The 24,505-nt window shown below is 35.7% G+C and overlaps 1 protein-coding gene across 1 annotated transcript; it reads left to right on the top strand.

The window, feature by feature from the left end:
• Window positions 1-4,951: 4,951 nt before the first annotated feature.
• Window positions 4,952-24,116, top strand: LOC121412954 (ribonuclease Oy-like). The gene is made up of 7 exons (XM_041605716.1): window positions 4,952-4,990; window positions 6,457-6,542; window positions 11,945-12,017; window positions 15,901-15,968; window positions 17,417-17,536; window positions 17,892-18,009; window positions 23,779-24,116. Exons 1-7 carry the CDS (start codon window positions 4,952-4,954, stop codon window positions 23,902-23,904), a joined length of 630 nt encoding a protein of 209 aa, XP_041461650.1. The 3' UTR covers window positions 23,905-24,116.
• The last annotated feature ends 389 nt before the right edge of the window (window positions 24,117-24,505 follow it).

Below are 24,505 nucleotides of genomic sequence, written 5' to 3'. Positions count from 1 at the left end.
TGATTTTTCACAAAGTGATGGTTTGATGGGGTGAATGTAAAACATAAGGGACTGTTAGCTGTTACTCTGGGAAAACTGGAAATGCCTCTTAATGCATATTAATATTACTTCAGTTACACAATGAGACATTACCTTTGGCCCAAATTCTTTGAAATATTGAGGATTGTCATGAATGATCCCCCCCCCTGGGAAAATTTGTGATGTTCCTTACTTCAGCCACTTGTGATAAGATTGCCTTTGTTTCTTACCTTTTTAAAAGGTATCGGTTTGCTACTGTGTACTAATATTGTTAGCTGATTTTTTGTAATTGTGTGTTGATGGTAATATATACATTCATTCATTTTAGGCCACTGCCGAATTATCATTTTGTTTTCCATCTTCTTTCACTTTAAATCAGGGATTTATGGAAAATATTGGCTATATTGTGTTCTATGTTACCCGTTATCCTATTTTAATGTTTTTTTTTATTCTGTGGACTTTCAGGACGGTATATTTGTATATGTATGCTAGCATTGAGTTTTGAGACTTTCCCATAAATTTGCAATTATTGGTGATTGAAGTCACTGCTGCATTTATCTCTAGGAAATGATACCTCTGAGTCTTCACATCTTGTCTATGTTATGGACATTCATTTTCTGTTGAGCCGTGTTTGGAGAATTTATCTCCTTTTTATAAATGTGAAAGAGTGAGCAACCTTTGTTGAAAACAGTTTCAGATTATAGTGAGTGATCTCATTGAATTTTGATGATCTAATCTCTTTTATTTGCTAAGACAATCCAACTATAGAAAGTTACTTCTGCCTTTAAATGTACATTTCTTTTTGGTGGTAAGTGAGAATGCGGATAGTTAGGCATTGTGTGTGATTAATAAAATGCCTTATTTTGGAGCATAATCCCGGAGCATAATATGGCTAGATTAACCAAAATTGTATTAGAATATATTTGGTAAATTTGAAAATGTATATGTAAAGCTCCCATTTTGTAATTCATTGATCTACCATTAGGCATGTATTGGAAGATAGAATTGCAGGACCCATTTGTGAGGCTCGTTCTCATATTTTTATCTAGCTCAAAACTTAGGGGTGCATCCTAAGTCTGTGGAAAAGCTTTTTGGGGGGCTTGCTTTTGGGGGCTTTCTGTATCCAGTCTTTTTCTTTATATCAGGGGAATTTCGCCATATACCGGTATATGTGTGTGTGAAAAGTTTTTAGGTGCAGTGGTGCACAATAAGGTGGTGTTGATCAAAATATACATTTTCAGATATCTACTAATACTACAGAGAATAAATTATCCTATAATTGTATTTGTATAGTGAAACTGAAATGTTTTGAGAGGAAATGTAATTGTTTTGCTAATTGGTTACATAATTATTGCGGTATAAATGTATTGAGTAGTTAATTAGCATGTTATCATTCAATCGACTCTATATTACTAGACTACACTAGCATTATGGGTCAGGAAACTGGCCGTGTAAGAGTAGTTGACATGAGATGGCACTTTTGGTTCGTATCTGCTTTAAAACAAAATCTTGTACCATTATGATTGCAATTTTCATTGAATATTCCTGGTTCTTAGGATAGGATTGATTGATCAAATGATTACACATATTTGCCCCACTTGTATTTGAGCCCATATGGGTCGATAAAATCTACATGTTTTGTTTTGTTTTATGTCAATATGATTGATGACGTTTTGTTAATTTTTGTTTGTTTGAAATTGTGCTAATTATCTTATTTCATGTTTTTGTAAAGCACGTGCTTTGAAACATTTTGTATTAAGTGCTCTAAAAGTTCTTTTATTTTTAAAAATGAGACTTGACTATTAATGAAGCTGGAATTTTTCAGGCTTTTTCACAAGTGAATCTTGAATCATCATTGTAATGATGATTGCAATTCATCTTTAGAATCATCGTACCTTCACACGGAAATTTGTATTGTAATTTGAGTGAAACTTAACTGGAATTCACCTCCAGAGTAGAATTTGAATTCGTGATTGTGATTAGCGTTCATGATTTAAATTCAGTTTCACCCATGCTAAAAATTTGTCATTAGCCTTATTTTTCACTGGAATCATTCAAATTACAATTTTCTACCGTGTGAAAGGTCGTTATGTTACCAGACATGATTTATTTCAATTTGTAACTTCATTCATTTGTAAATTACATTTGAATGGTACAGCGAAAGTAGATTTAAGGTGGAATATTCATGTGATAGTACTATTTCCTATAAGTGTATTGTAATTCAGTCATTTGTTCTACATTGAACCTTAAAACCATGAATGATCATTGTATACATGTACATATATTTGATCACAATATGCAAATTCATACCCATTGATGAATAAGAAGATTGAGTATTTTGTATTTTTCATCTTATGTATGAATTACATTTATGTAATTAAAAAAGAAATCATAATTTGAGACTTTGTATTCCTTTGCATTATGATTTCTATCTTCTTGTTACCCTATTCTTTTCTATTACATTCACCGTTTTTTTCATGAAAGCCTGAGTAAATATAAGGTCGAATAAATTGTCAAAATGAAGTAACTATGCATCCTATGACATGCCCTAGGTTATACGTGTATGACACCTAGATAGATCCTTCTCGTTTGATTGGTTGTTCGATGTCGATCATTCAGCCCATCATCCGCGCAATTTTTTGATCTATACGATTTTGTCTATTGCATTTTCGCCAAGACCACTGGCGCTACATATAAAAACACTTTGCGCATGTTGTATGTATACCACAATAAACAACTTTTGCATTCAAATTCATAAATGTCAAATGATAAGGATCTATTTAATGTGTCATATAAAACAAATAATTAATGTTCCTTTCAAATGTGCAATGGACAGAATTTTTCATTCAGTGAAAGGTGAAATGAATGATCTTTGAATGGATCATTTCATCTGTCACCTCATGAAGTACAAGTATTCTGTCCATTATATGGCCGTACGCAGATGGGTGGGGCTTTTGGGAAATTGTACCCCCCCAGAAATGTTTAAAGTTTACATTTTATCACTAAAAATTTTCACAAAATCCACCAAAAGTATGCACACAATCCTAATTCACTTTATGAAATGCATAAGCACCCAAATGACAATCATGGTCGCTTTGCTCCCTCGCTTTCAAGTTTTATATAAAAAAAAGCTTATGCGTCATCCCCCCCGCCATAAAAATTATTCATTCGTCCATGGTCCATTGCACTCATAAATATTCATTATATGTATATTATGCTAAATCCGATTCATCTTGAAATCATTTTGGTCTATTTAGGCTGACACCCATTTCATCTAATATACACTTGGACTAACACCAATCAATTAGACTAAATTGTGTATCAGAGCTGGTTTAGTGTACACAAAATAACAATTAGATCAAATTAATTGTTGACCAAATGGGTTTAGCCCAAAGTAAACCAACTGCTTGTCAACAGCGAATATATCAAACCGAAAGCAACACACATTGCTGATAAAAAAAACCCCACACAGTCCTCAAGGAGGAAACAAGAAATTGCATTTAAAACCAGGACAATCATCTTTGTAAGTTAGGAGGAATCTCATGGCCATAAATATGCCATTGTGTTTTCACAGTATGAAGTTTATAAGGTAAATGCAAGTATTGAAACGGAAACCAGATCACTTGAGGCTATTTTCATAGCCGCAAGTGGTCTAACTTCCATGTGATGTATTTTTTTAAAGAAGATACATCGCATAACAATTAAATCACTTGTGGGACTTTACTCAGTGTAGAGTAATAAACAGAATGAAATGTCAAAGTCATGGAATCTCTTGTGCTGACCAGTCTTGTTTTATTACCACTACTACTAGCATTTGGTGTGGTGAAATCGGAGCTTCAAACAGACTTCGGAGGGTCTACCCGGTAAGGCAGTACTACAACTAATTTTCATGGATAGGCTAGGCCTAAATGTTTCCTATTGATACATTGTGTGACAATTCAACATGTTATGCAGAAAAAAATTATGGCTGTTATCTGCTACTTGTGCATCTGGATGGATTTTTAAATGGGGGGGGGGTGTGACAAGTGGAGGGTAGCACATTTATTTTCGGGGGGTGGGGCAAGGGTGGACAAGAAAAAATGAAGAGTGATATATATGGTACTTAAGGGGCCCGTTGCAGAAAGAGTTGCGTTTAAACGCAAGTCAAAAAATCAATCGCAAGTCAAAAATGCGCGCTGTTGATTGGTTGAAAATCAAGTTGCGCATGATTTTTAGAGTTGCGTTTGATTCCGGGGGGGGGGGGGGCACTTCCATTCACGAGTGGATACCATGCGCGACCATGGGGTCTCGAAAAGCACCCTAAACACGTAATTTCCATATTCTGAAAATGCACCCCTTAACAAGTATTGGAAAACAAAACGATACTCTTGGCAAATAAATGAACCCCTAAACAAGTACAGGAATGTTTTATTGTCACGGGTCCTTCGGTCGTCGGCTTTTACCTTTTTTGGTTTAGTACGACCCCATCTTCTACACCTCGCGCAAATCAGACTCTAAACACGTAGTGTTGGGGCAAAAAGGACATCCTTTATAAAACATTTAATTTTGTTTTATCATCCCCGCAAATTCGACCCTAAACACGTAATTTTCCTAGCGAAATAGATACCCTTTTTTCATTATTTTTGTGTTTTTGACACCCTTATCACGTTACGTACGTAACGTGCCCTATCGTGAAAAAGACATCCTTTTTACGTGTTTTTTTGGTCGCGCATGGTATCCACTCGTCAATGTAAGTGCCCCCCCCCGGGGGGTTGATTAAAACTCTTCCTGCAACGGGCCCAAAATCACATACAGCTTGAATATGATGCCTGTGACAGCATGTACAGCTATCATTTAAAAATTACTCAAAAGTTTTTTTTTTCATTTTTCAAGGTTATCGGGAGGGGGGGGGGTGTGAGTGATTGCCCCACCCCATTGGTGCTGACTGACTGCAATGACTCTTGCTACGTTGCCTTATATCGGAATTGAGCCGGTGAATGGAGGTCCACGTATATTTTGATGTCACTGTCATTTCTTTTGTTGTATTTATAAGCCTATTTTTTCTACAACTAAAGCACTTACATATGCTGATATAGCTATAGGCATGAGAGGACTATATATATTACATATTAATAGGCTATCAGAAAAAATAGAGTTTTTTTGCAATTCCGAGTTTGAGAAAACTTCGACTGTTTGCTAGTCAACTTCAAACAGTCAGATAGGTCGATTCTCACATGTTCTTAGCATCATTTATTGTATTCAGTAAGAAAGGCAATGTCAGTCCATTTTTTTCGGGGGGGGGGGTGTTTGGCATTCTCTTTGTAAATAATAGGTTCTCGCTGTCAAAAATTTGACTAGCAATAAAAAAGAGTTCGTTTCTCCAAAACGTTCCTTTTTTTATTTTGAAGTACTATTTACTATTTTGTAGTACCTTGAACCAAACGGTCTGTACAATATAGTCCCTATTGAGATCATAACAATATTTACTAATAATCTATATTGATTTCATTGCTGGACTCTTCTCAGAAGTAGATGGGATCATCTAACACTCGCATTAGAATGGCCACCAACTGTCTGCAGAAAATTTGGAAAGGTATGCTATTCTGACTCATTCATTTATACGGGCCGATCGAGAGCCTTCTAAATCTAAATTTAGAATACATCATTATTTTCACTATTCCTCGTTAATTCCAAAACTCATTATTCCTAAGATTCGAATACTCTGAAGGTTCGATATTCCGAAGTTCATTAGTCTGGAGATGTGTTAATCCGATTGAAAATAATCCGAGTTTGCAAATAAAGCAAGGTTCCTATAAGCAGTTCATTAGTTATATTTTCATATTATTGAATCTTATTTAATTTTCGCGCCAACGAAACTTATTTTACGCGGCATAAGAACCAAATATTTTTTTTGGGACTAAAGAAACTTCGGAATCATAATGCCACAAATTTTCGAAATAACAAAGTACCGTTTTTCTTATTTTTGGACTAAACTACTATCTGTGTATCTGTTCCGTGTTTCGGATTAACACAACTGAAAATGAAATTGAACAAGGCAGGAATTATTTAATGTTATTTTTTCTTGATTTAGGCCTACATAAATTTACTTTGAAACTCAATTATTCAAATAATTCTTTATAATGTATTTACATGTATGTTTTAAATACCTTGTAAAATATATAAACATAATAGGAGTGAGATGAATGTTGCTTTGAATTAATTGTAAAGAACATGCATGCATGTGATGTCTGTAGATATTTTTTGGGGGAAGGACATCCAAACTAGGAATTGAACGACCCAAACAATGATTTGGCAAAGACATGAAAAAGCAAAGTTTCTAGTTGGATGATCTATTAAAAGCTCGTTTTCCTGCAGTTTGTATTCATCGGAGCAATATAATGGGTGAGAGTTTTTTTTGTATTGATCCATCATGCCTATTATCACTTCCTAAAATTGTAGCTGCTTTCTTATCACCTCTTCTTATTTTATACGCAGGATTGCCGTGAATACAATGTAAAGAACAACTGGACCATCCATGGTTTATGGTAAATTATCATGAAATCTATTATCAGAAATATTGAGCTGAGTATACTTACCACATAGGCTTACAATTTGATAAAACGAATCTATACATTTATCTTACATTTACCACTTATAAGTTGTCACGCATCACCTCTTTAAATTGTATATATCTATATTTTTTAATTCAAATCTTTGCGAAAACAAATCAATCATACCGAATATCTTCATTTAACATTACAAGACTCTGGAATAACAGTAGTATTTTGTAAATACCGCTGGAATGGGCAATCTTCAATATTTTATATGATTTGTTAAATTTGAACATCTATAGGCCCTATTTTTTATATGGAAATTAATACAAAACAAGCACACATACTAATTTTACTTTTATGACTCGTTGATTAATATACTTTACATGTATATGACAAAGACCTTTTTCTTCAAAGCGTACATAATTATACTTTGGGATGTGTATGAGAATCTATTCACTGCTGGTCTAATATTAAAGAAATATCTGATACACATTCAGCATCGATTTACTTCTTCACAAAATTATGTCTATGAAGGTTAATTATTCAGCATGTTGGAATTTGATAAGTAGTCTTGAATGTGAAGTGATTAATCGGTTTACAATGCTTGGTGCTGTATGTGTCTGGGCGCGGATCGGGGGTGTTGTGGTGGGAAGGGACGCGCGTGGAATCGTCGGGGTGGAGCGGTTCTGACTCTCTCCTTGTAATCAGAGGGTCGTGTGTTCGAATGTCCTATAGCGTCCTTTGGCAAGGCGTTAATCCACACTTTCCACTCTCCATGTGTTAAATGGGTACCCGGTAGGATGTGAAAGCCTATAGTATGTAGTATGCCTAGCAATTGAGTCTTGGAACTCTTGTTGGAATGCTCCCCAGGGAGAGGAGAAGGTGCATACATTATATGCGGGCATGCAAAGATCCGATGACCGGGGGTAATAATATTTCTGTAAAGCGCTTAGAGACGTCGTTCCGATGTATTAAGCGCTATATAAATGCGGAATATTATTATTATCATTATAAACACAGAGGACAGAGTTGTGTGCATATAATACCATTTGCCATCAAGCTTCCCTCGATCATTGTGCCCATCACCCTTCTCTTTTGGAGGTGAGGATAAACATGCGAATTGCGCCCTACGGGGCAGTGACACCCCCTTTTTGCCCTTTATTTTCTATTAGGGATACACATTGCGATTGTAGAGTTATCTTAAATTCCTCTTTATTTTTAAGAATAGCAATTTTATTCCGCTCTGCATTTCCGACACAACAGTTAGTCCAAGAGTATTAGGCCAAAATAGGCTTAAGAAAGGAAATCTCAGGTAACAAGCTGATTTTTTCAGGATAGGTCCAGGAACATGTCTAGAATAACATACTAAAAATCCTCATATATCCTCCTTGAGGGTTTTCCGTAATCCAAGATGGCGTCCAAAATGGCCATAGCGCTCTCATTATCCGACCTAGACATCAAAATTTTGTGCATATTTCATGGTTTAACAGTGTAAAAAGATCTATTGATACAGGTTAGAGTGAACATATGCAGACCAGTATATCCAAAAATCCAAGATGGCGTCTAAAATGGCCGCCAAAGCCTAAAAATCCACAATTTATCTATTGCTTATGTTAGTATCTTTAATTCTGTTTCTATTCAATGGTTTTAAGGGTCTACATTTTGATAAGCTACAAGGACAGTCACTGGTCAAGTTTGTCCAAAAATCCAAGATTGCTTCAAGTAATGGGGTTTACTAAATGGCTTCTATTACTTACAAATGGACATAGTACATTTGATATCTGCCTGGATATATGATTGTGTTGTCTAAATCATGGTTTGAAGGGAATGGTTAAAAAGACACTCGGTGGTCCAGTATGTCTAAAAATCCAAGATGATTTCCAAAAAATGGAGTCTAACTTGACTGCTGTTCCTGAAAAATTGACATAAAAATCAAAGACGGCTTGTAAAATGGAGTCTAAAATTGACATAGTTCATCTAATATCTGCCTGGGAGATAATATTTTTGTGTCTAAACCATGGTTTAAAGGGTCAGATAATACATAACGACAGGTCAATGGTCCAGTATATCCAAAAATCCAAGATGGCTTCCAAAAATGGAGTCTAAATTGACTACTGTTACTGAAAAATTTACATACTTCATTAAAAATCCACCCGAGAGATATGGCTTTAGCGTGTATATATAAACTATGGGTTAAAGGCTCAAATAATCCACCAGGAGAAATAAAAAGGACCGCCAATGGTCTAGTATGTCCAAAGATCCAAGATGACTTCCAAAAAATGGAGTCTAACTTGACTGCTGTTCTTGAAAAATTGACATAAAAATCAAAGACGGCTTGTAAAATGGAGTCTAAAATTGACATAGTTCATCTAATATCTGTCTGGGAGATAATGTTTTTGTGTCTAAACCATGGTTTAAAGGGTCAGATAATACATAAGGACAGGTTAAAAGGACATACAATGGTCCAGTATGTCCAAAAATCCAAGATGGCTTCCAAAAATGGAGTCTAAATTGACTACTGTTACTGAAAATTTTACACACTTCTTTAAAAATCCACCCGAGAGATATGACTTTAGTGTGTATATAAACTATGGTTTAAAGGGTCAAATAATCCACCAGGAGAAATAAAAAGGACCGCCAATGGTCTAGTAACTATGTTCAAAAATCCAAGATGGATTCCAAAAATTGAGTCTAAATTGACTGCTACTACTGAAAAATTGACATAATTCATTAAGAATCCACCCGAGAGATATGATTGTAGTGTCGAAACTATTGTTAAGATACACTAATGCAAGAAACAAAGGCCGCCAGTGGTCCAGTATGTCCAAAAATCGAAGACGGCTTGTAAAAATGGAGTCTAAAATGGCTGTTGTTACAAACAAATTAACATTACTTACTTTGTTACTTACATAACAAATTACTTCATTTAATAGCTGCCTGGGAGATGATAGTGTGTTGTCTAAACCATGATTTAAAGGGTCAAATAATACATCACGAGAAGATAAAAGGACACTCAATTGTCCAGTATGACAAAAAATCAAAGATGGCTGTCAAAATTGGAGTCTAAAGTGGCTGCTATTACTTACAAAGGGACATTAGTATATTTTGCATCCGCGTGAGAGATATTACTAGTGTTTTTGTGTCTATAGTTTCAGGAGTCAAATAATACTCTGGGACCCCTCAAAATGATATGCAATTGTCCATTATGCATTAAAATCCAAGAGGGCTTCCAAAATGGCGTGTAACTCCCATCACTTATAAACGGTCATACTTCATATCCACCTGTAAAAAATGAATTGGCAAATATAGGACAAGAAAGTAACAAGGATGTTCAGCTTTTCATTATTATTTTTATTATTATTTGGCTATATAAACCATGGTTTACACACCAAAATCATATCTGCCAGGCAGATATGAAATGAACAATGTCCATAAGTATGTAGAAACAACAATTTTAAACTCAATTTTAGAAGCGTTTTCGATTCTTGGACATACTGGAACACTGGCTGTCCTTTTAATGTTTCCTAATGTATTATTTGACCCTTTAAACCACAGTGTAGACACCACAATTATATCTCTCAGGTGGATTTTTAATGAAGTGCGTCCATTTTCAGTAACAGCAGTCAATTTAGACTCCATGTTTGGAATCCATCTTGAATTTCTGGTCATGGCAGGACCACTGACTGTCCTTTGAACTTTCATAATATTTTATTTGACCCTTTAGACAATGGTTTTGACACCAAAATCATATATTCCATGCAGATATCAAACTAATAATAAACTATGTTAATTTGTAAGTAAAAACATCCATTTTAGACTCCATTTTTGGAAGCCATCTTGGATTTATGTCATACTGGACCAATGAATGTCCTCTTAACCTGTCATAATGCATTATTAGACCCTTAAAACCATGCTTTAGATCTCAAAATATCATCTCCCAGGCAGATAATAGAGAGTCTATCTCAATTTAGACTCCATTTTTACAAGCCATCTTCGATTTTTATGACAGTTTTTCAGCAATAGCAGTCAATTTAAACTCCATTTTTGGAAGAAATCTTGGATATTTTGACATACTGGACCACTGACTCTCCTTTTAACCAGTCCTAATGTATTATATGACTCTTCAAACCATGGTTTAGACAGTAAAATGATATCTCTCACGCGGATGTAAAATTAACTATATCCCTTTGTAAGGAATAACAGCCACTTCAGACGCCATTTTTGGAAACCGTCTTGGATTTTTGGACATACTGGACCACTGAAGCTCCTTTTAACCTGTCCAAATGTATTATTTTACCCTTTAAACCATGGTTTAGATACCACAATCATATATCTCAAGCAGATATTAAATTTACAAATTTCCATTTGTAAGTAATAGCTACCATTTTAGACCCCATTTTTGGAAGCAATCTTGGGTTTTTGGACATACTTGATCACTGACTGTCCTTGTAACTTGTCCAAATGTACTACCTGACCCTTAACACCACTGAATAGAAACAAAATTAAAGATACTAACATTAGTATTCGATGAATTGTGGATTTTCAGTCTTTGGCGGCCATTTTAGACACCATCTTGGATTTTTGGGGTATACTGGTCTGCTTATGGTCACTCTAACCTGTATCATAGCTCTTTTTACACCTTTACACCATGAAATATGCACCAAATTTAATGTCTAGGGTGGATGATGAGTAGGATATGTCAATTTTCTGTGAATGGCGGCCATTTTGGACGCCATCTTGGTTTACGGAAAACCCTCAAGGAGGATATACGAGGACTTTTAGTATGTTATTCTAGACATATTTCTTGACCTATCCTGAAAAAAAACCCAGCTTGTTACCAAAAATTTCCATGTTAAACCTAATGCTCTTGGCCTAAGTTCTCTGTGCCCCGGTTCCATGAAATTATGCTCGGATGCAAATTCCACACACTAATGGAATGACTAACCTGGAGTTTACGTTATACACTGTAAAAACTGTGGTGTTAAAACTGACACCAATTGGTGTTAACAGAGGACCACACCCTGAGGTGTTAAAATTACACCCTAGCGATTAAACATAACACCAAAGAGTGTAAATGTAACAACAAAAGGTGTTGTAATAACACCTATAGGTGTAAAACTAACACCACCGATTTAACACCGGTGTAAAATAACTGGTGTGGTCCTCTATGTCCACACCGGTTAACACCACAGTTGCTGTGTATAAGGCTATCCTAAACCCAACCCTAGTCCTAACATAAAACCCTATACATTACAACTCGAACCCTTTATCTTAGACGAAATTAAAGTATGGAGAATTAATCGCAAGAGCAAATGTCGTGTCACCATGTGCCCGACCCCTTACTCTGAAATTCTTGATTCTCCTCTAGCTGTATACTTTTCTTTCACGTTCAGGCCAAGCCAAGGATCATCACAAAGTCCTACATACTGCAATAATTCATGGCCTTTCGACCCTCAAGCAGTAAAGGTAATAAACAGATTTTTTAATCATATTTTTATCATTATGAAATTTATAAGGTAGTTGAAAATTAATAAGCCGCTGTAGATATCAGATCTCTCCGATTTCACCAACAGACTGTTACCCCCCCCCCCTCTCATTGACTCTGTATAAAGGTTCTCACTTCAGTTCTTTCAGTTCACTAAGAATGTAAGTCAACTATCTTTACATGCGTCTATAATCTATGGGAAGTGGGGAAAAGCAAATTTAAATAAGCAAATCGAGCTGACTTTTAGGTTAGACTCGTCCATTTATTAAAAAGAGTAGACATTTGAAGAACAGACACAACCCAACTAGGCCTACACTCGATAAACTCCAAAACATGCCATCATAAATTATGATGCCCAGAGAAAACTCCTAAAAATAACGAATTACCACCCCACTAATAGAGAGCTAAATCGAGCAAAGCATTCTTGTGACAGTTTCTGCCCCCACCAAAAAAATAATTCGTCCTCGGCACAGATTGGCTGCACGCGACTGCGAGTCGGTCCTTGGTATTGCATAATCTGTCCGCGAGCGAGACCCTGGAGTCTTACCCAAAACATATCTGTCCTCGGCGTGAGGTCAGGTGAGGTCGCACGCGACTGAGATCTGTCATCGCTGGCGAGGCCGCACGCGACTGAGAGACTGTTCTGACTTGTCGTTACGTAAGCGAAGGCCCATAGGTCTAACCATGGACCTATTACGAATGTGTGATAGGTCCATGGTCTAACCTGGGAATGCTGGAAGGACGTTCCATGGCTTTGCGAGCTCGAGGAAGCTGTGCTCTCACTTAATACTGAAAATACTCCAAGTCTGTATTTACAAAGGCGTGACAATATATTATGTTTTCATTATCTTTGTCCTTACTTGCCCATGTTGCCCCCCTCCCCCCCAAAAAACAATCACGAATCGACAGGGGATCGTCGATGTAGGAGGTGATTGGGTGAACTTCATGGGCATTATTTGTAGCTAGAAATTTTTGAATATATCATGAAATTACGAAAATTTCTTTTCGATTATGCCATTTTGCCATTTTTATACCAATTTTGATTTTTTTTTTGGTCATTTATTGAAGAAGGCCTATGTTACTTTGTAGTAGATTCACAAGCGAGATTAAGAAAAATAAAGTGCTGAATAATTCAGCAATAGTCACGTGAAAAAAAATTATGAATGGGGTCCCACTTCACCCTTATTTCGCCCAATTCACTCGCATACAGGCCCATTGCTCAACAAACAAACTCAAACACCTGATTTTAAAGGTTATTTGCATTAAAAAGAATAAATGACTACAGGGGTATATACTGGTGGCGGGATTAAAATAATGCAGAGACTGAGAGAAACAGAATGAGGATCACTTCTCGTCCAGCACCGTCACTCTTTGGTGGCCAGTGCAATCAAGTACCCAAAGCGTCCAGGGGTCCGTTTCATAAAGGACTTGCAACTGTTGTAACTTTGCCATTATGGCAACTACCATGGTAACCTTGATTTTGATTGGCTGCTGAGCCCTGTTGCCATGGTAGTTGCCATAATGGCAAAGTTACAACAGTTGCAAGTCCTTTGTGAAACGGACCCCAAGTTCACCCTGAAGATAATCATCTTCTCGTTTGGGAGTGACGCCGTACAACCATTTATATACGTCATCAAGAAATTCATCTTGTTGTTGGAAAGGGATCTGTACGTGTGATGGGGTCAAAGAGGCATTGAAGTTATGAGACGCCGTTTGTACCAAAATTATACAGTGCGTCCCAGAAAAACGAAACCGAGATTTATCGATGATTTATCCTAACTTATTCATTAATAAAATAGAGAAATGACCTACCAATTTAATGCTTAGAATCTCCTCTTTCATCTGGAATTACTTAGATTATTTCTCATTCACGCATGAGTGAGCAAAAACAATTTAAAGAAGGGATACCGAAAAGTCACTTTGCGGGCTGTATCTGGGTTTCAAAAAGAAAACCACATTTTCAAAAGGTTCCATATCTGCTCTTTAATTTGATACCTCAATTAAAAAAAATGGTCGAGAAATAACAAGTTCTGGCTATTTGAAATAACTCGACACTCCGTTTTGTTGACGATCAGCCATGCATTAATTCTTTTGTTATAGTGCGATAGCTTCTGTGGGAAATCGGTGAAAACACGTTTATTTAATGAAATATGGAAATATACAAGCATTGTTTTGAGAGAGCATAACTTTTTTTACTTCTTGACCATCTTCTGTGATTAAGGTATCAAATAAAAGAGCAGATATTGAACTTTTTAGGCATGTGGTTTTTATTTTGAAATTCAGATACCCCCCGCCAAATGAGTAGGTCATTTGTCTATTTTATTAACGATTAAGTTATGATAAATCATCGCTAAATCTCGGTTTCGTTTTTTCTGGGACGCACTGTATAGAACAATTATTTGTTATATAATCATTATTTAACAAATAATATCCATTATATATATATATAAGTAACATTTTATTCATAAATAATTACTATTTTATACTTTTACAATTTTCATTATTTATATATATATATACAAGCCACGCTTCATTATTTATAAATAATAACAATTCAACCCTCCATTATTTATAAATAATTATTATTTGTTTTCCATTATTTATAAATAATGATTATTTGTTTTTCATTATTTATAAATAATGACACTATATCCTTTATTATTTATAAATAACTGCAATTCGTTTTTCCATTATTTTCAAATAAGTTTGTCAAGTTTTCTATTATTTATAAATAATAATTATATATTAAACAATGCCAGTGAACATTTCTTTATTTATAAATAATTTGTGGAGTTTCCCAATTATTTATGAATAATGATTATTTGTTAGATAATGGAAACGTCTACTTCATTATTTATAAATAGTTTGTGGAGTTTCCCCATTATTTATTTTGCCCATTCTAAAGTAATTGCTGCGTATTTTTTTAAATCTTACTGGACAACATGCTTGCCGTGTTAGATAAAATACTGCCGATATTGGTTGGACACATAATTACCATCGTAGTGGTAAGATTTTACTTACAGTGTAGATACATTAAGAATATCCAGTTTTAAAGTCAAGTATGTAAAATATATCATGCTCGTGATTCTGGTTTTCATTGTTTTGTTCCATCGAGATATGCATCCTGCTCATGTGTAAAAAAGAATGATGAAAACATTTTGTTATTTATAGTCATCATCTTCATAATGTACCTACATGCAGAGGTGTACCTAGGATTTTCCAAGGGGGTGGGCAAATTCGTCCGCCAAAAAATTGACAAGCTAAAAAAGGTCTTCAAGTTCAAAAGAAGTTGCCACTTGTGGCTCGGCGTCAGGGATCACTTTTGATTCGTCTAGGGCGGCGGGGGGGGGGGGGGGTCCCCCTTAGGTACGCTAGTGCCTACATGTATATAGTGCTTTACATGTGCACGCGAGTGAGCATATTTCCAAGTTTCACCTCGCGCTCCATGTTTGCATTAAGTGCCTTTAATATCAAGTCTACAGATTGAAAAATCGAAATTTTATCATTTATTAAGAATTCAAGATATATCAAATCATGTTTGAAAGTAGAAAGACAATAGTAAGGACTAGTAGTACCCCCATAAAAACAGCATATATCAAGTTGTAACGGTCAATAGAGGGAATCGTGGATGAAAATATTTGTTGGTCCCCTTTCGGCGAAATCTGGATGCGCCCCTGTGGCAGCCTATTTCCGTTCGTTGTCGTATAGAACTGCAGAGATAAAAAGACCAAAATTCAACGGTGATTTACATTTTTCAGTTTAGAGTGTATGGAAAGTAAATAAGATAAGAGAGAAGAAGCTTTATATTATCTATTTCATAGGCATTATATTTTTTCAATTAATATAATCCAATATATGTTGCAGGATCTCCGCATTACGATGAGTAAGACATGGAGTACTCTAGATAAGAGAAAAACGAACGAAGAATTTTGGTGAGTAAAAGTTGATTAAGTTCCTATCATTTAAGTGCTTTGGTGCTACATGGCCCATAACTTATTGGAGCCTGTGCAATAATTTTTTTCGTCGTATATATCCCTTTGGCAGTTTTCTTTCACTTAATTCGTTTTCTTCAGTAGGAGGTTGTCCTTTTTAAAATGAATTTAAATGACGGAGGTGAAGGACAGGGAGGACACACCTAAAAGATTTGCGGCGGTCTAACAGTCGTATCTTTTTTTTGTTGTCTCGCCTGAACGAAGTTTGGCAGAGACGACCTAGTGATCACCCTTCCTGTTGGTACGTTGGTATAAATTAGTCTGCTGGTCTGTTACAGAAATATTAAAGTTTTTGTTCAATTTTCTATGATTTCTCTATTTCTGCATCGAGTATGTTCATGAGGATGATGGGGGTCAAAGGTCAGAGGGTCAAAAGCTCAAGTGATAATATTTTTGTTCAACTTGTTCTCATTTCTTTATTTCTGCATCAAGTTTAATTATACTTGCTTCAAATGATCTCTTGGTAATACCATAGGTGTGTTGTTTAGGATGACGGGGTCAAAGGTCAAATAGGGGTCAAAAGATCAAAATTTTGTTCAACTTGCACACATTTCTTTATTTCTGCATCAATTATGCTCACACTTGGTGCATATGATCCTTAGGTAATGCCAAATATGAGTCAGTGAGAGAGAAGGGGTCAAAGGTAATCTAGGGGTCAAAAGGTCAAATGATGTGAGGTCATGTCCATTAAGTTTTTGTTCAACTTACAGATTATTTCTTTATTTCTGCATCAATTTTGATCACACTTGGTTCAAATGATCCTTAAGTAATACCGCATGTGCGTTTATAAGGATGATGGGGTCAAAGGTCATCTTAGGTTTAAAAGGTCAAGGTTTTGTTCAAATTGCTCTAATTTCTTTATTTCAACATTAATTGTGTTTACACTTGGTACAACTGATCATTGAGTAATAACACATGTATGTTGTTGAGGATGATCGGGTCAAAGGTCATCTAGGGGTCAAAAGTTCAAAGTTTTTGTTCAACTTTCTCTCCTTTCTTTATTTCTGCATCAATTATGGTAGGCCTATAATTGATCCTTGGGTAATACCACGTGTGTGTTCATGAGGATGATTGGGTCAAAGGTCCGATCTAGGGGTCAAAAGGTCAAATGATATGAGGTCATGTCCATCCTTTTTTAATGTTTTTGTTAAACCTGCTCTCATTTCCTTATTTCTGCGCCGGTCAGTTTTCTTTACATTTGTTACAAATAATTATGGGGTAATATCACATTTGTGTTCGAGAATCATTAGGTCAAAGGTCATCTACAAGACAAACAATAATATGCATAATTTATTCATTTATTCAATGAAATATGCTTTACTTATTTGGGATGAAAATCGAAAGAAAATAAAAGATGGATCTATTTTTCTTTCGAACAAAATTAACAGGGCCTATGAATGGGTTAAACATGGAACATGTGCAGCCCAAGGAAAGATTGCTAGCCTACACACACAACACGGCTTCTTTGCTCTTGCTCTTGAACTGAATTCAGCTGTAAATATCTACCGGTAAGTATTGATCGTTTTATAGGTTTTAAAATTAACATTTCCAGTTTAATTGTTCGAGTAACTCTCTAGTCAAATACTGTGTTCAAATACTAAGAATGACCAGAGGCGGATCCGGGATCTCCCCTACCCCCCCCAAAAAAAAAGGGGATTGATGGACATTTTGTACAGAAAAAAACTCCCAATGCCCCCCCCCGTAAGTCTTCACTCCAAATAAAAAATTACCTCCAAAATGTTCTTTAAAAAAATCCAAACGGGGGGGGGGGTGTAAAAAAAGTAACAATAGAAAAGAGATATAGGGACTATGTGGACATGCTAACATCAATTGTTGTCGTTGCTTGATTTTCGTGCATTCCAGGCTTCTAGCTCGAGATAATATCAGACCATCGAAGGTCCTTTTCTACCCTTCAGCTTCGGTGAGATCAGCGATCCAACGAGGACTAGGTCATAGTATTGGAATGTACTGCGTTGATCAGGTAAGCCTAGTCAAGTTTTGTTGGTTGGTTCCACCGGACATTTGCTCCGGCGACAATTGCTCCACTGCAAATTCTACACATTAATGGAACGACCGACTTCAACTCTGGATTTGTGGATAAGCCCTATCCCAAACCTAACATAAAACCATAGAGCTATTAAATGAAGGGGAAAATGAAGGAAAAAATAAAGAAAAAAAAGGAATGTTAGAATAAAATTATGAAAGATAGAATAAAAGAAAAAACGTTTCCGTCATTATTTGAAATGAATTTAGAAGGAAAGAAAAAGGAAAGAAGGAAGGGAAGATGTGTGAAAGAAAACATAAGGGAGAGAAATAAAAGAAACAAGAAAAAGGATGAGGAAAGAAAGAACGAATAAAAGAAAAATGCTTCCTTTATTCTTTGAAAGAAAGAAAGACGGGACAATCAACAAAAAAGATCAAAAAAGATACACAATGTTAGACATGTGAAAAAAATATAAAGAATTGAAAGGGAGGGTAAATGAAGGAGAGAAAGAAAAGACAAAAGAAAAGGAAAAAGGAAAGGAAAAATGAACTGAAGGGGAAAATGAAAAGAAAAACATTAAAGAAAATTAGAATAAAAGAAGGATGAAAGAAAGAATAAAAGAGAGAAAAAAGGTTTCCGTCATTCTTTGAAATGAATATAGAAAGACAAAAAAAGAAAGGAAGGGAAGATGAATAGATGTGTGGAAGACAAAATAAAGAAGAGAAAGGAAAAAAGAAAGTGAGAAAGAAAAAGAAAAGGAAAGAATGAATGAAGGAAAGAAATATTTTCCTTCATTCTTTGGAAGAAAGAAACAAACAAAGAAAGAAGAAAATAGGGAGGAAGGAAGGGAAAGAAAATTATAAGGGAAAAGAATTGGAGGGAAAAATAAAATAAAGAATGAAAGAAAGGAGGAAAGAGAGGGAGGAAAGAATGAAGAGATGAGAAAATGACAAAAAGAGAAAATAATTGAAGGAGAGAACGAAAAAGGGGAGAGGAAGTGAGAAGGAAGCAAAGAAAAGCAAAAGGAAAGAAAGAATGAATTCAGGAAATATGGAATGGAAATTTGATAAAGAAAAGTAACAGAAAGAAGGAAAGAAAGACAAATGAACAGAGAGAGAGAGAGAAAGGTTCAGGAAAAAAAGATCGGAAATAAAGATAGATGGAACAAAAAAGGGCAAGCAGGAAGGATATAAGGATGAACAAAGAATGATACAAAAGAAAAAGGAAAAAAGTTCAAACTTCAAGCAAACAAAAAAATCAAGTCATCTAACAAAAATCATAATGAAGTTTGGTGTTTTTTAATCTAGTTATGAAAACTAAATAATTTGTTCCACCGATTACATCTCCAAATTAGTTTCATTGTTATCTCTGCTCGTCATCTGTTGGTTATTTGATGAAAAAAAATCACCACTTTTAAATGCATTAACTACATTTTGTTCAATATTCTTAAATACGGGACAAAAAGGCGTCCCGGGAAGGGTTTGTCGGGACGCCGGGACAAAAATACGGGACAATCCCGGGAAATACGGAACGTCTGGTCACCCTGGGAGGGAGGGAAATAAAGAAAAAAGGACACAAATTAGAAGGAAAAAATATAATAAAGAATGAAAAAAAAGGATGAAAGAGAGGGAGGAAAAAATTAAGGAGAGAATTTAAAAAAAGAAAATAATGGAAGGATCGAGAAAGAATGAAAAGAAAAGGGAGAAGGAAGCAAAGAAAAGTGGAAAGAAAAAATGAAGGAAAAAAGGAAATTTAAAATAGGACGGAGAGTAAGACAAACAAGGAAAGAAAAATGAACAGAGAGAGAAGATCAGGAAAGAAAGATAGGATGGAATAAAAAAAAGGGCAAAGAGGAAGGATAGAATGATGCCAGAAAAAGGATATGAAAGAAAGAAAGAAAGAAAAAAGTACAATCTTAAACATACAAAAAATCTCCTAATCTAACAAAAATCATAATGATATTCGGCCTGTTTCTTAATATATCTAGAACAGAAATAGAATGTTTTAGAAATGAGGGGGGGGGGGGTCAGGTGTCCGGACACTTTATATTTTGGAAGCCTTTTTTCTTTAGATTAAACTAAAGATATGAATTCAATAATTGTAATCATCTTTTATTTTGTTCTCTAAAATAATTTTAAATCATGATTATTTTTGGTCCTAAAAATTGTAAAACTTCGCTTGTAATTATTTCCAAATGACTTTGTAACTTAAAATGAATCGTCCTGACATAGAACTGGGTATACTTCTTTGTGGTCCCAAACATGTTGTTTTTAATTTCTTTATTATGTAGAATAACCATTTTTATACTTTGTTCTCCTTTTTACTGGTTTGTAAATTAAATCTGTTCGCTCCGCGGCCCCTGCTATTTTCCAAAAACGATACAGAGACAAGAGCTGAGCGAGCACGTCTCCCGTCAGCGCGTTTCCGTTTTACACCCTGGCGAAGGCATTTTCCGGAAAAGTAGCCCAAAAGCGACTAGTGAAGAGTCTACATACGTCGCTGGTTGCATGCAGCGTGCGACACAGGCGAGTCCACCACCGCATGCAATTTGCACAGTTACTGATCGGAGCACAGATTTCCTCGGCATGCACTTCATGTACAGAGAGAGCGGCAGTCAGGAGTGAAATCCGAACATGCTTTTGCAGTCGCGTTGTTTATATATGATAGTTTTTTTTTTCAAAAAATGAATTATTAACTAAATGAATAGAATGACAGACAAAATCAAAATAAACAGATACTTATAATGGAAAGACAAATTGAAGTTTGATGGATTGATACACTATAGCAGCTGCCGAAAAATAGTGACTGAAATAGAGACAAGATAGACAGATAGATAGATAGATAGAAATAGAGAGAGAGGGGGAGAGAGAGGTGGATAGATAGATAGAAAGAGAGAGAAAGCTTGGGAGAGATGGATGGATAGATAGAGAGAGGGGGAGAGAGAGAAAGAGAGAGAGAAGGATAGATAGATAGATAGAGAGATCGAGAGATGTTGTAGATAGATATGGACGGACAAAGAGAAAGAGAGAAAAAAGACGGACAGATGCTAGAGAAGGAGAGAGATAGATAATTTGAGAGACAGATAGATAGAAAGATAAAGAATCATGGAGAGACAGAGAAGATAGACAAATTAACAGATAGATAGATACATAGATAGATAGAGAGAAATAGAGAAAGACAGACAGATGGATAGATAGAGATAGATAGATGAGAGATAGATAGATGTTAGATAGAGACAAAGTATATTAACAATTTAACAGATAGATAAGTTTAAATAATAGATAAATAGATAGAGAGAATAAGATAAAGACAGACAGATGGATAGATAGATAGAGATATTAAATAGATAATTAAAGAATGAGAGAGACAGAGAAGATTATTAACAAATTAACAGATAGATAGATACTCTAGTTAAAAAATAGATAGAGAGAAATAGAGAAAGACAGACAGATGGATGGATAGAGAGATAGAGAGAATTTGAGATAGATAGATGTATTAAAGATAAAGAATGAGAGAGACAGAGAAGATTATTAGATAGATACTGCAGTTACATAGATAGATAGAGATAGAATTTGAGAGATAGATATATATAGACAGATAGAGAGAAAGACAGACATCAGCAAATCGGCAAGGCAAATGATCAAGGCAAACATTCGTATTGAACCTAGAAAGTATAAGCTCAGCTGCATTTGCAAGTAAAGTAAGGTATGTTCTACGGATAACTTCGGTGCGGACTTTGGATCGCGCGCCCACATGGCCCAGCTGATAATGTAAACAAACGTAGACGTAGACTCTTCACTAGTCGCTTTTTGGCTACTTTTCCGGAAAATGCCTTCGCCAGGGTGTAAAACGGAAACGCGCCTCCCGTCATTCATTACACTCACTTTCAACTTACACAAATAGGAATGCGTGGGGAATCGGAGGGTACTCCACGATGCGACAATCGCCAGAGAAATGCCCCGCAGATTCGTCGTTATATTATCGATTCTATTGTTTTCTCGCAAATGATCTTGGCATGAAAATTAAGCTCAAAGTATGCTTTTTCTCCGTATTATAATTTCTAAACCAGGTACGGTTAGGAAAAGATTTAAGTACGGAAGAAAGACAGACATACTTAAAATGACCAATCTCCAACTTCCTCCGTTTGTAATTTTGTTGAGTCAATTCAGATTGCAACGTATTTGGTATGTATGCAAAGGGGATCATCTCAGAAGTTCAACCATACATAAAAGACGTACATCAGGAATCCGTACAAAGAGATATGGATGTTAGAAGAACAGCAAGTCGTGTTTCAATTTTGAAAAAAAAATGAGCTCGGGGGAAGTTATGTGGGAGAACGTTGTTTACGGCGGTGCCTCGCAGGGTCCTTCAAAAAATCTCTGACCTCAGATTTTACGAGGGGGCTTATCGCGTTATGTAAGCTTGCTCTAACTTTGGCCTGGCGGCTCGCCGATTGATGTTAGATATCGTTCCTTCGCCCGAAGGAAGCAATAACAAAGGATTAACAGAGGAATTGGAAGATGGTTCTCCTTCTCTGTTAGCTCCATGATAAAACACTACTGCAACCCTAATCCTACATCTGAGACGATTATAGCCCGGATCAATTGTCGCCGGAGCATATGTCGTGTTGCCGTTTTGGTTAATCCCACATAAGTGCATGCAAGTCCCCCAAGCACTTACGATGGATGTCAAGGACTTCCATTATTAAGATTTTACACGAAAATATATTTTGAAATATCTGTATTTTGTCTTAATAAATACAAAACCACTTATCATGCTTATTAAGAATGAATGAGCCGGTTTTTTCAGGTACGTCGGCCTTATGCCAAAAGGGCCTTAACCCGATTTTAGGGGTTCTGAATATTTTATAATAAATTTAACACATTTCATGTAAAACTTAATAACTTAACACGTTTATCGAAATTGGCTTCAAAAGCAAAAGAACGACCACAAACTTTTGATTATTAGAGAGGCCAAAACCTTTATAAACGCCATTATCTCGGAATGGCCAAAAGCAGTTAAGGCCCTTTTGGCATAAGCATATTTCTACGTATCTTTCTTATATCCAATTAATATAATTTGTGAGAGAAGTATAGTCTAATGACAAATAAAAATCTATCGAGGTGCCACATTTTTGTTTTCATTCATTTCCCAAGTCTTGCAACCGGATTTGAAAAAAAAACTGTTGGCCACTGCACTTTATAAGATAGGAATGTATCATACGATGGTACAATGCAAAAACTCCGGTGTTGATTTAAAACCAGCCCGGAATCTATTATGTCCACACCAGAGAAGTATTGAAACAACACCAGTTTGGAATAAAACCGATGCTGTTTTAATACTAATTGGTGTTGTACAAACACCAATCTGGTGTTAGACCAAAACGAAACTGGTGTTGTTAAACACTTCTCTGGTGTGGACATAGATTCCGGGCTGGTGTTAAATCAACACCAGAGTTTTCGCAGTGTATAATTCACATCGTTGAATTTTTATTAAACTAAAGCCTTTGCCGGGCTTTATAGTGTCAGGATTTGTTTTCTTCAATTTTTGCATCAGAAATCATTTCAATTTCACTCGTCATGCTCATAGAAATCCATTGAAGTATATACTAATGCAGAAAACCGTGCACAACATACACCCATTTTAAGCAAGTAAAATGTTTTTATTAATTTTATTTGGCGAAGGATCTTACTAGATATTATGTGGCTTCTGAACTGTATTCAATCCAAGCCAATATTAAATAATCTTGTTCACTTTTTTTCACAGAGCTCTAATTTGTTGATGGAGGTTCGAATCTGTTACGGATTGTCATTTAAAGTCATCGAATGCAAGGAGATTTTCGGACAGCAGTGTGACCCTAAACGAAAGATAATGATACCTCCAAAGACATAATATATCAATGTTGATCAGTGGTTGCTTTCGGATGTCTCTATATATATCATACACCCAAAGTTCCGCAAGGTCATTCTGTCATTGGATAAATGCTATGTAGAAGGTCATAACGAATTAATTTTTCCATCAAGCACACCATTTCGCTGGTACGGTTAACCAGCTATCAAGATCAGACGTCGTTGTTCAGTAATTGGCTTTTGATTTGTTTTTTTTATTTATTTTCCCAAATATTTTAGTCTGCTATGCAGACTCTGAATGGCTCGTTAGGTGGGATCTGCTATAACCAGCCTGAAAGGGCGAGCGAAGCGAGCCATTCCACATCTGCAGCCTCGGTAGACCTAGTCTGCTATGCAGACTCCTTGAATCAGCTGTGGTACACACTGAAGATGTGAGTCTACATTATTTTGTAGACTATTGCAGACCACCTTACACAAATCATTATCTTGATGGACAATACTTTACATATTGAACATTTCATTCGATTTCATTTCAGTTTAATATTCAACAGTATGAGTATTTAAATTTGATTAAAAGGGAACGAATAAAAATGTTGCCACGTACGGCAACACCACGAAGACTTTCTTTTCATGGCGTATAAACG

Source organism: Lytechinus variegatus, chromosome 4, assembly GCF_018143015.1.
Source record: "Lytechinus variegatus isolate NC3 chromosome 4, Lvar_3.0, whole genome shotgun sequence".
In the NCBI taxonomy this organism is placed as follows: domain Eukaryota; kingdom Metazoa; phylum Echinodermata; class Echinoidea; order Temnopleuroida; family Toxopneustidae; genus Lytechinus; species Lytechinus variegatus.
This window is presented reverse-complemented; position numbering and strand designations above follow the sequence as displayed.